The sequence below is a fragment of the Macaca fascicularis genome, chromosome 3 (genome assembly GCF_037993035.2).
Source record: "Macaca fascicularis isolate 582-1 chromosome 3, T2T-MFA8v1.1".
NCBI classification, from domain to species: Eukaryota; Metazoa; Chordata; class Mammalia; order Primates; family Cercopithecidae; genus Macaca; species Macaca fascicularis.
In genome coordinates this window covers 197,980,258-197,993,118 of record NC_088377.1, presented here as the reverse complement: position 1 = coordinate 197,993,118, position 12,861 = coordinate 197,980,258, and the positions used below count along the sequence as shown (strand labels likewise).

At 39.3% G+C, this 12,861-nt stretch overlaps 1 protein-coding gene across 27 annotated transcripts in view; it reads left to right on the top strand.

The window, feature by feature from the left end:
• LMBR1 (limb development membrane protein 1) overlaps positions 1 to 12,141 on the top strand; it is a 212,528-nt gene extending 200,387 nt beyond the window's left edge. For 21 of the 27 annotated variants that reach the window (XR_012433133.1, XM_074036473.1, XM_074036471.1 and 18 more), the window contains 2 exons: positions 5,479 to 5,640; positions 9,512 to 12,141. Coding sequence is in view for 26 of the 27 variants with exons in the window: in XM_074036473.1 (XP_073892574.1) it covers positions 5,479 to 5,640; positions 9,512 to 9,597 (248 nt within the window). In the remaining variant the exon portion in view is untranslated. The remainder of the gene's footprint in view (positions 1 to 5,478; positions 5,641 to 9,511) is intronic. The other 6 variants (XM_074036467.1, XM_074036478.1, XM_074036475.1 and 3 more) reach the window with 1 other exon arrangement.
• The last annotated feature ends 720 nt before the right edge of the window (positions 12,142 to 12,861 follow it).

Genomic DNA, 12,861 nt, shown 5'->3' with positions numbered 1-12,861 from the left:
ACTGTTGGAAAAGGGCAGTATTAGGGTGGGAGTGACCCGATTTTCTTTGTGCCGTCTGTCACAGCTTCCCTTGGCTAGGAAAGTGAATCCCCTGACCTCTTGCGCTTTGGCTCATGCTCAGTGGTCTGCACCCACTGTCCTGCACCCACTGTCTGACATGTCCCAGTGAGATGAACCCAGTATGTCAGTTGGAAATACAGAAATCACCCATCTTCTGCATTGCTCACACTGGGAACTGTAGACTGCAGCTGTTCCTATTTGGCCATCTTCTCTTATCCTCTCTTTCTTCCCCTTCAGGGACTCTATCACAAGCACATAAGACATTTCAAATGAATTCATGGTTCGTTGATGCTTTGTTCATTCTTTTCTTATTTCGCTCCTTGTTTTATTTTGTTTTCCTATTCCTGTGTCTTTAAATTTACTAATCTCTTCTTCTGCAGTGTCCAATCTGCCGTTAATCCCATCTGGTGTACTTTTCATGTCCCACAGTATAATTTTCCTTTGTAGAAGGTCAATTTCAGTCTATTTTCTTTAATATCTCTACTTAGCAAGTTTTATCTTTCCTCTAGCTTTTGAAATAAGGAATGTAGTTAAAAATAACTGTTGTAATGTCTTTGCTACTCATTCTGTCACCTGCTTCATTTCTTGACCAGCTGCTCCCCACAAGCATACACTGGTCAGTTCTCTGCCGGGTTCTTCCATTGTGCAGCCCTCTGGCTGCTGTGTCATCCTTATGCTCCAAGCTTCATCTCTTGATCTTAGGGAGATGGCTGGAGCCCGCCTCAGCTCTTCTCTCTACATTGCAGTGTCTCTTTAGATGGTAAACTGTGGCAATCATAGGGCCCACCTTGTTTGTTTCTCATCTGTCAGTGATCACTGTCCTTGGTTTCCTGATGTCTAGGGTCTTGAAAACTGTTGTTTCATATACTTTGTTCAGTGTTTCAGTTTATTCAGTTGAGAGGGAAAATCTGGTCTCTTTTACTCCATATAGGCTGGAACCTGAAGTCAATAAGTATATCTCCAATTGATATAATTTCTTGAAAATATACTTGCACAGCAAGACTGGTCAAAGGTAAAGCCAGCTGGGCACAGTGGCTCATGCCTGTAATCCCAGCACTTTGGGAGGCCCAGGTGGGCGGATCACCTGAGTTCAGGAGTTTGAGGCCAGCCTGACCAACATGGTGAAACCCCATCTCTACTAAAAATACAAAAATTAGCCTGGCATGGTGGTGGGCGCCTGTGTTCCCGACTACTTGGGAGGCTGAGGCAGGAAAATCGCTTGAACCCAGGAGGGCTTGGTTGCAGTGAGCTGATATTGTGCCACTGCACTGCTGGGCAACAAGCGCAAAACTCCATCTCAAAAAAAACAAAAAAAAAGTAAAGCCTTTGCTTCAACAGCATCATCTTTCATTCCACCCTGGAAGTGGAGCCTCTCTTTCGTTTTACGATGACTTTGTTTTTGAATGAATAAAACAATTGGCAATGAGCCTATTTAAATTATTCCTGTTTTAAAATGATTGTAGATTTCATTATTTCATACTTTGTCACTTTTTTTTTCCCAACACTGTCTTAGCTAATATTATTTCAAAAAATCTGGTTTAGAGGAAGAGATTTGAAAACATAGTATAATTAACCGTTGTTTGAGTTCAGAAGGAAAAAAGTATGTTAATCCTAATATTTCAGCAAAGAACATTTAATCTATGCATTTTAAAAAATAAGATGTACGTGTTCTTTCTGGTAATCTTACATTAAAACCATGGATATTTATGTCAGCCATTTGTGTAATAGGCTAACATATATAATTTATTGATAAAGTCAGATTAATGATCCCTTTATGTGTCAAGCTTTATAAACTCTCTTAACTACTTTTTGCTGCTTTAGGAAGATGAATAGGCTTCCTAAAAGTAGAAGTTTACTCAGGTGGGCTAAAGAACATAAATTCTATTGACTCATATTGCAGGTAGAGAAACCAGCCCTTTCTTAAATGAGATTTTATTTTGTATGTTCTTTTATAGGTATGAATAGAAAAAGACTGTTATTCAAGGAATTATGCATAAAATATTTTCAGTTGAATTCTAATGGGTGGAGTTGATGTGCAGTTTGTCATGAAGAATATTTTTTATTGACAGATAATCTAGATAATGTGACCTTATGCTTAGCCACTGCTTAACTTACTAAGCTTCTTGCCTGGTGTATATTTTACTTAATCTTTTAACAGAATGCACTTCCAAATGGACATAAGCATTTAGATATTTGACTAAGAGAGTTAAACAACAACATTTGATAATTAAATCTTTCTAATAGTAGTATTTTAAAATATTTTAAAATTTGCTTGCTTTTAAAATACTTTTACTTTTTTACAGAAATAGAGGTTTTAAAATCTTTTATATTTGTCAAATGATTGCTGTTAAAGCTTTGTCTGAGTATTGTCATTTTTTCTTAATTGTTGGTGCTTTTAATTTTTTTTTTTCTTTGTTGAGACGGAGTCTCGCTCTTTCACCCAGGCTGGAGTTCAGTGGTGTGATCTTGGCTCACTACAAGCTCCACCTCCTGGGTTCAGGCCATCCTCCTGCCTCAGCCTCCTGAGTAGCTGGGACTACAGGCGCCCGCCACCAGGCCCGGCTAATTTTTTTGTATTTTTCGTAGAGACGGGGTTTCACCGTGTTAGCCAGGATGGTCTCGATTGCCTGACCTCATGATCGGCCCGCCTCGGCCTCCCAAAGTGCTGGGATTACAGGTGTGAGCCACCGCGCCTGGTGCTTTTAATTTTAAAAGTACATTTTATAATCTATTGCCATGCCAGAAACCTCTCAGGCAGAATTTTAGATAAGTTCTTTTTTAAAGTTTCTTGTGGTCCAGTCTTTATAGAAAATTTTCAGAATTGAAGAACTATGTGTTGGTCAGAGTGATCTGTTAGTCAGTCTATCAGATTTTTAAAAATATTCAACACGATGATGTCTTGGAACTAGTTTTTTGAGGTAATATTTATCTAGTTATTCGGCGCACTATAGCAACAGGCTCCTGGGTTTCTGTTTATGAAGTCAACCTGAAATAGCCTGGAAACCAAAACATCTGATGATAGAGGCTGTTCTTTGCCTAGATGTTCCGTATTAGGTCTCGACCCTGAGTCTCAAGATACCAAGTTGAATCCACTAAGAAGTTCTAGTGAAGCACTTTCCCGTTTTTCAAAACATACCTTCCATTCTTACCATGATGGTGCATTCAGCTTCTTGACTTCTCATTATGTGGTAGTGCTGTCACAACATAGGACACAGGCCGTGTCTGGGGGGGTTGGATTACCTACCACAGAGCATCTACAGTGGTGTCCAAAGTGGAGTTTGTGCATTTCCATGCATTCATAAAGTAAGTCGTTGGACTATGTGAAGAAACTATTAGAATTTGTATTTATATTTATTGTTATGATTTTTAAAGTCTTTGTTTTGTCTGTATATGTCATTGAGTAGTATATATGTAGCTTATAAATAATTAAATACACATATACGGGGTATAGATGGTCAAATTTTGTTTTTACTAATGGTAGTATATGATCAAAAAAATTTCAAGAGCAGTTAAGACTCATGTGGAGCATCTGGACAAGGGTTTGATTCTGGGATCTCCCGTTTCCTCTGTCAGTGAGCTTCGTGCTGTGTAAAATTTGGGTGTCTGTGTCTGTGGGTTTTTCTTTTGAGAAGATTCATAGCTCTCACCAGATTCTCAAAGGAGTCTTTGGCCCTAATGAGAAAATTACTTATCTGGGATCTCTGGGCTGCAGCCACTGAAGCTTGTTTTGGTAGGATTATATCTTGTTTAAAGATCACTTCCTAGGCTAAATGAAATGGTGCTTTATTTGAAAAATAAAACTTATAATTAGATATGTATTCCCTTTAACAAGGTAAAGTTTTATTAATATGAATAGCTGAGAAACTGTAGCCAAGATTGTTGTCATCTTCTCATAACCATGCGTGACAGGCTGGTGTCTGCATTAACCTTTTTAAAAAAGCTGTTTTATTGTATGTTTTCATTAATTGTCTACCTTTGAAAAATATTTTGGTATATTATTGCCTTTCAATTTCAAACACATTTGTCCTGGAAAGAAGTGGATACAGAAGAGCTACTTTTGAGATCTCCTGTTTTTATGACAATGTTTATATTTGATTTTTCTGTTGTCTCTCTAAGCCGCTTTTGTAGAGGCTATCTGTAGTAGATGATGCCATTGCATTGGAGTGAGGATGAGAGTTCAGTTCATAGGTCAACTGATAATGTAAAACTGAGTATAGTCAAAGTTATTCTTGAAATCACCCATAAAAATCCTTAAATCACCCTTAAAATATGAGGTACATAATTTTGTTTATACAATTTTATAGACAATTATTATTTCTTCTCATTCTTTGTAGTTTAAATTTTATATGGCCCCCAAGTAGCTCTATCCTTTCTTCCTTGAAGAATGTTGACATTCCCAGTATCTGTCACTTGACCAATGCCTGAGTGATGTTTATTTATCTATCAGTGGTCAGAAAAATCCTACCATTCATGTATTTTTTCCAATAAATACTGGACCTGGCCATGTGCTCATTTAATATAATGATTATTTAAACTATTTTTAAGTAAAAAGACTTAAAAATGTGTATAGATGAATTTAAGTAACTTCAATGCATACATTATGTCATCCTACTGTATTTCCTGCTTTGCCTTTTTACCCTACAAACCTATAAGCATTAAACTCAGATTAACAATTTTTTATGGAAGGAAATTATGTATTCATTTATGTAATACGTATTAAGTGTGTATGACATTATTCTGGGCACTGGGATTATAGGGGTGAAACAAAGTTCCTGTTCTTACAGAACCTGCATTCTAGTGGGGAAAACAGGCAATAGATAAGCCAAAAAGAAAAAAAAATTAGTTGATGTGTGCTATGAAGAGTCATAATTAGTATAGAAGGCCATGGAAGGTCCAGCTGTTTTAGATAGGGGAGTCAGAGGTTTCCTCTCTGAGGAGATGGCATTTGCCCAGAGACCCGACTAAAGAGATGGGACGGGCAGTTCCTCCAGAGGGCAGCAGCAGAGGAGGCGTAAGGATGTTCTCAGGCATCTTTTTCATCGTGACTCTTGCTTCCTGTGATCAGTTACAGCCTTCCTGTCTCAGCAGAGCATGCAGTCAGCCATCCTACCCATGTAAGCAGCACGAGAGCTTGATTTTTAATGTAAGCGTGACTTCCATCGGACGTCAAAGGGCATTCATTCTGACCTCATTACTCATCACTTGCAAGTGACTGTGGCGTGTATGTGAAGCAGGTTAGGGCTGGCTTGAGGCTGTCCCACTAGATGATAGTTACATATTTTAAACTAGGATTTATTCATTACAGCATCTCATGTAACAGAAGAGAGAAAGTCCATAGAATTCTGTCTAACTTGTACTTTACTTTTAGCACTGTCTTAACCTGATTTCATTAAGGGCTATTTTATTTATTTTTAACAGGAATCACTAGATTTGATCTACTTGGCGACTTTGGAAGGTTTAATTGGCTGGGAAATTTCTATATTGTATTATCCTACAATTTGCTTTTTGCTATTGTGACAACATTGTGTCTGGTCCGAAAATTCACCTCTGCAGTTCGAGAAGAACTTTTCAAGGCCCTAGGTAATCCTGAGGTTTATGGGTATTTTTTCCTTTTCTACTAAATAATAAGTTCGACATTTGAGTTAATATTACATTTTCAGCTATTTAGTTTCCTAAATTTGTAAAACCTTAGAGGTCAAGTTATTGATCTGCTACTTTGTGCAAAATTACTTCATTAAGCCTTAGCTTCATTATCTGTAATATAGTGATAGTATCGTCTTCCTTTTAGGGTTTTTGTGAAGATCAACTGAAATAATTCTCATAAGATCCTTAGCATAGTGCCTGGCACATCATAAGAACTCAGTAAATATTAGCCCCTTTATTATGACGATTTGTGGTCATGGTGGTGGTGAGGATGATATGATGTTAAAAGCTTATTCCTTGGTAATAATACCTTTTAGTTAAAGCTTTTTTGAGGCTTGGATTTTACAAGTATTAGGCTAACCCATAAGTTTCTTCAGTAAGCCAAATAATAAATTCAAGGTGAAAATGTTAGCATTCTTGGCACTGATATAATAGAAGAGAGGGGATTTACTATTATGTATTCCAAGAGTCACATGTATTGTAATGGTGTTAAAAACTGGTAGGTTTAGCTAAAGGGTACAAACATAACCTATGAATGTATTTTTTATGCTTATTTCCACATTAGTGCTAAACATGTCAAGTTTTTTACTTTAAGAATGCCAGGACAAAGTAAATGATCTTGGTTTGGGGGGTGGGGTTGTAATTTTATGACAGAAGAAGGGAAAGGCAGTGACTTCTTGTAGAAAATTATTAAAACTCCTGACATTAGCTCATTCACCTGAGTTGACATCATTCGAATGCGTATGACTCCATATTGGGGCTTTTAGCTATTGCAAAAGGCCACATATTGATGGATTCATTAAGGTCCAGTTTTCAGATAACTTAAACTATATGAGCAGCAATAAAGCTTCTCACATCACCAGGCCTTTCCAACCTTGATGTTTGAGAGGGTGACCTTTGGGAGGCACAGAAGATTTCAGATGAGCTGGCCATGTGTCTTTCACTTTGCATATGCCCGGGAGGGGACGGCTCATCAAATGTTGGCCTGACAGGAAACAGTCACAGCTCATCTCAGCTGACGTGCCAGATAATTTATACCTTTTAATGCTTAGGGTTAATAAAGCTGGCCCAACTTGAAGTGGGAATCAAACAGTCCTTTTTATCAGATGTCTAGCATTAAAACTTAATTTTTAAGCCTGTTACAATATCAGCAAGATTAGTTAGCCATGGTCTCAGATACATTTCCACCTTCCATTCACTAAATGAGATGGTTGCAAATGGACTGTTGTAAGTTTAGCTTTTGAATTAGGTATTCTGGACATCATTTTGCTAAGAAAGCCTTTGTTAAAGTAATAAAACATAACTTAACCTGATATAAAAGGCCTTATATGCATGTCAGTTCATTGACCATAGGAGAGAGTAGAATGAGCAAGAGTTGTATAAAACTACCTAATAGATACATTTACTTTTCTTCCCAAATGTTTTTCAGTATTCTTTGGGGTGCTCTAAGGGGCAATTTATACATAGAAAAAGAGTCTTATTAAGTATATGTAATGTTTGAATGATCTGAGATCTTAATAAGGATTTCACTGAGACTGGTAATTTGGTTGTGAAGTAGCTAGCCCCTTTCTTTTTTTTTCTTCCTTTTTTTGTAGAGTTTTCTTTTTCCCCTCTGCTACTCCACCCATTGATAATAATAGTACCCATCTCAGAGAATATCTAGCACATACTAAACACTAGAAGTTTAGCTGGTGACGGTGGTAATGGACGAGATGTTTTCTGGAGTTGTCTGCAGAAGAGGGACATCAGAGTTTCTCAGAATGTATAACCAACGTGACCCCCAAGTGGTAGATGTGAACTCCAATAATCTATCCTAAAAGGGGGACTTCATTTCAGCTTAGTCGGTGGATACCGCATCGATCATCTGTCTTCACTCAGTCCCTTCTCTAACAAGCTTTATTTTAGCACACTTCCTCAACTCCAACAGCTGTGGGTTCCTATTGTCATTCCTGGGACCAGACCATGTTTTGTCTTGGATTGATTTCTTTTTTTCCTTCCCATTCAGACGTAGAGAGGCTCAGTTTTACCTTTTCTTTCATTAAGATATGCAGGTGACAGAAAGATTTTGGAGTGCGATATTAGTTTATGAGTGATGTGAAACTGCCTAATAGGTCAGTTACCATGTGAAATTTTAGGGAGAAAAGTCTTTTCCAAGTAAGTTGTTGAGATGCCAGAAAGGTCTGAGCTTCATGATAAGTATTTTCTCAACATCTGTTCTGTGGAAGTGCTGCTGTGTATGGTCATAGGCCACATAGTGATCGTTTGGTCAGTAACGGATCACTTGCCCGTGTGACAGACCACAGAGATGACAGTGGAGCTGAGCAGTTTCTGTCACCTAGTGACCTGGTAGCTGTTGTAATGTCCTGGCACAATGTGTCACTTTTCTAGGTTTAGATATTTTTAGATGCACAAATATTTACCATTGTGCCAGAGTTGCCTACAGTACTCAGTACAGTAACATGCTGTCTGGTTTGTAACTTAGGAGCAATAGGCCATACCCTACAGCCTAGGTATGTTGTGGGCTGTGCCCCCTGGGTGTGTGTAGATATACTCTGTGATGGTATCACAGTGACCAGTTGACAACCCATGTCTCCGAGTGTATTCCTGTTGTTCAGCAACACCTGACTGTGTTCCTGTATGTCATTGTCTTTCGTTTTCATTAAAGTACTTGAAGCTCCGGTGCCACAGAAGCTCTTACGTTTTCTTCTCCCTGTGAGAGTGCAGTGTTGGTCTGTGCAGTGTTGGTGTCAGATATATCACGTAAATAATTGTTATATGATACAGAGAGAAATAAATGTAACTTTAAAAGATAGTGATAATTTTGTATTCTGTGAAATACCTTTAGGTAGTGAGATACTATTTATGTTCAATTTATTCTTTTGTCATTTCTTTCTTTTTTGGTAATGTTTTCCATTCTTTTCTTTTTAATTACATGTTAATATTTTGGTGTGGCTTTCCCTACATTTTCCTGCATATGTGTGTGTGTGTGTTATTTTACTTTATTTGAAATTGTTTTGAGACAGGGTCTCACTGTGTCACCCAGGCTGGAGTGCAGTGGTGTGATCACATCTCACTGCAGCCACAACCTGCTAAGCTCAGGCGGTTCTCCCGTCTCAGCCTCCCGCAGTGCTGGGGTTATAGGCATGAGCCACTGCAACCAGCTAATTTTTGTGTTTTTCATGAAGATGGGGTTTCACATTGTCGCCCAGGCCTGCCTCAAACCCCTCAGCTCAAATGATCCTTCCACCTCAGCCTCCTGAAGTGCTGGGATGACAGACGTGAGCCACCATGCCCAGCCTGTGTGCGTGTATTTTAAAATGAAAGTGGGAACCTGTCTGTCTCGGGTTAGGTTCCCTGAGAAGCACACTTTAGATGGGAATCCGCTTGCCAGGAAGAGGTTTGTTAGCCGGGTTGGGGAAACGGAAGAGGAAGGGGCTGTGCAGAGAGAGGAATTGTGTCATGATGCAGTCACACTAGAAGCCTCCGCTGGCCCTCGGGGATGTTGTGACTTTGATGACCCTTCAGAGCTCCACTGAACTGAGGAGAAGCGGGCAGGCTCTTAGGACCCTCACGTGCTATCCTGGAAGGGGCAGGACTTCCCTCCCTGCAGCTGTCTTCAGCTGAGGCCATCCTCAGAGGGAAGTTGCCAGTAGGGAGAAGAAATCTTTCATTCCTCAGGGGGATCTGGCCAGCACCTCACAGCTTCCCAAGTAAAACTGAGCTTTGTAAATCTCTTCTCCCTACCCTAACCCTTTCCCAGCCACTCAACAATATATCATTTCTCACCATTTTCTTAATTTTTTTGCAGGGCTTCATAAACTTCATTTATCAAATACTTCAAGGGATTCAGAAACAGCCAAGCCTTCTGTAAATGGGCATCAGAAAGCACTGTGAGATGCACAGACGGCGTCTTCTACAACCAAGAGACCTGAGAACTCCAGACTCATGACATTCCTGTCCCACGTAGAAGCATTTCCATTTCAACCTTGGCTCCTCTTCAGAACCTAGACCTATCAGTGCCATTTTTTTTCATAGTCTACAAAGAACTTGGCTATGGCTGATCTTTTTTTAAATTTAACTTTCTGATAGACCCTGTAGTTTCCAGTTAAATGCAGATTCCTTAGAGCCGTATAGAACAGCGCATTCTTCTGTAGACATTTTCTCATATCGGTAAACAGTCATCCATATGAAAAAATTGTTTTCACCTGATACGAAAATGTTAGAAAAGCAAACTCTGGGACTTATAAAGATTTACTTAAATCCCATTATATACTTTATTCAGAATGTAGAAGCCAACCTGAAATGCATCCTTGGTACTAAGTGAAGCTTCTTCAGAAAATGCATTTTTCAAATGCAATAGGAACTGTTTGTAGATATCATCATTGCAGTGTGTGTTGGAGCTGTAATGGTTGCAGTTATGTTTCTTATTTCCCTAAAAGCAAAAAGCATAGTTTCTGATTTATGTTACAGAATGATACTGATTAGACTTTGAGCCAAGAGGAAAATACTAAATTCTTTTAAACCTGGAGCCTTAGAGAGCCACAGGAATATCTTCTGTTGTACAGTCTAATAAGCTATGGTAGGAAGTATCACGTAATCACAGTTTAATGACAGTTTATGTATATAATTCAGTATTACCTCTGATAACATAGTTGCCAGTGTTTAATACACTTGTAACTTGGATTTTTGCCTTATAGGCTATATGTATACGCAGTTTTTTAAAGCATTTTTTTCAAAGATCACTTAATTCCCCGTGCTTCTGTAATGCTTATGAAAACTATAAATGGCGAGTGGTGGAACTCCTCCTTTCCTCATAGTCCTCAGGCTTTGGTTACTTTTGCATATGCCATTTGAAGCCTCCAACTTTTACCAGTTTAACATCCAAAGTTCACAGCATCACCATTCATGGTGTAAGAACAGTTTTGCAGTATAACACGATCTGATAATCATTCAGTTATTCAATTGTAAATAATTACTGGGATGGTTTCTTGGCTTTAAGTCTACTGAATAAAATCTATGAAATTGTACTCTGTGTTAACCATCCACTAGGATAGAATACCGGAAACTGTGCATGCAAAAATACGAGATGGGTCCATTTGTACACAATTCGTAGTTATGCAATCTACTATATAAATATGTTCACATGCACTATGTGTATGAAAATAGATTGTCTGTGTTCAGACGAAAGTAAAACATTTTTTTCAAATTGTTAAATTTAAAGGTTTTCTGGGAGAAATTTATGAAAAACAGGCTGTGTCTATTTGACATCAGAAATTTCCACTTAAACCAAAATAATGAGAAACTTTATTCTGTATATTTATAACCTTCGTTGAGTATACTTCCCCCTTATTTATACCTCTGCATTTTCTTCTGCGCTTCACATCTTTCTAAAATGCAGCTTGGTTTTAAAATAAAAGAACATTCATTTTGTGATTCTAAACAACCTTCAGTAAATACCACCAGTATGGTACTGGTGAATTTCTCAGCATAAAATCGACATACCTAAAAAGTTAATAAAATTCAGCTGTTTTCCAATTTCATTGTTATGCCTATTGAAGTATTAACAGCAAGGTTTCATTTTTAGTGAAACTTGGAATCCGTACTTTGAGCAGACGAAGTCAAGGGAAGAACAGAAAGAAACTCAGGAGTAGAGTAATGTCATTTTTCGCTTGCACCACTTTCAGGGCACATCCAAAGAGTTCCTAGATACTTGTAAAATGTCTGAAAACTTTTAAGTAATAAACTTTTCAATGTTTAGCTCAACTTTTTGTTCATTTGGAAGTTTCTCTCCATCCAAGGACTTAAGCCAGTTTTGGATTTGTAAGCCCAGAGTACAGTACACTTCCTGGAGGCATCGTCACTGCTGTTGAAACAAAGAATGTGCATGGGGTGGAAGGACGGCTTCGAACCTCTGGACTCAGCCTTGAGAACACACACAGATTGTTACAGCCCTGGGCTGCTGCGTAATCACAGTTCCTCGAGCCTCTTCCAGAGCCCATGCCCAAGCTCTGCCTCTCCAGAGACTGACTCCAAATGCAGGAGCTTCCACTGGACCTAGGTTGGAGGCTGCTTTGTATGGCAGACTCCAGAAATGGATGCCAGAATACAGAGGCCAAACGTTCTGAGTCCTGGTAAGGACAGTCGCTCTGGGGGTCTTCATTTTACTGCAGTTCCTGCGTGCCAGTGCAAGGAGATAGACCCTGGAAGGCAGAGCTGCAGATGCTCATCATCGGGTCAATTCTGGAGCTACAGTTTTGTTTCTGACTGGATGGGGATGCACCGGTGACTATATCAAATCAAACAGTCCTTTTCTTCTCTCTCCTTTAGTATCGATTTTAAAGTGCATTAGGCACTATGGTTTCAGAGTTTCTTGGGGAAACTTTGCAGATTCGTATTCATTGGTTCTGCGATACTTAAATAAATTATTTTACAATTACACGTTTTCAGATTATAACATTTGTATTAATTTTTACTGATTTTCCAAGATACTTCTTAGATTTGCTATTTACGTAGCTTTATGTACATTCTCTGTAAAAATAGAGCTCTAAGTATGAGACTTTACATGAAAATTGTACACACACATACACTAATGTTAGTTCCTTAAATTGCTGCACTAAGGTGCTGGTTAGTAGGGATGGATGGAGCCTCTGGCGTTTTGCTTGCACATGCATTAAAGGCTCATGTGTACCTGCTCTCAGCGGCAATGCAGCCTTCCCACACTTTGCTGGGTGCCCATGGCTCTCCCTGCAGTCTCAGTGAAGGCCTTGTCTGCCAGGGACACAGGTTTTCATCATGTACAGGCTCTTATGTGCTTGTTTTGTTGGTAGCACGTTACTTAATGCACAAAGGCAGATTTTTTTTTTTTTTTTTTTGAGGCAGAGTCTCGCTCTGTCGCCCAGGCTGGAGTGCAGTGGCCAGATCTCAGCTCACTGCAAGCTCCGCCTCCCGGGTTCACACCATTCTCCTGCCTCAGCCTCCCGAGTACCTGGGACTACAGGCGCCCGCCACCTCGCCCGGCTAGTTTTTTTTGTATTTTTTAGTAGAGACGGGGTTTCACCGTGTTAGCCAGGATGGTCTCGATCTCCTGACCTCGTGATCCGCCCGTCTCGGCCTCCCAAAGTGCTGGGATTACAGGCTTGAGCCACCGTGCCCGGCCAA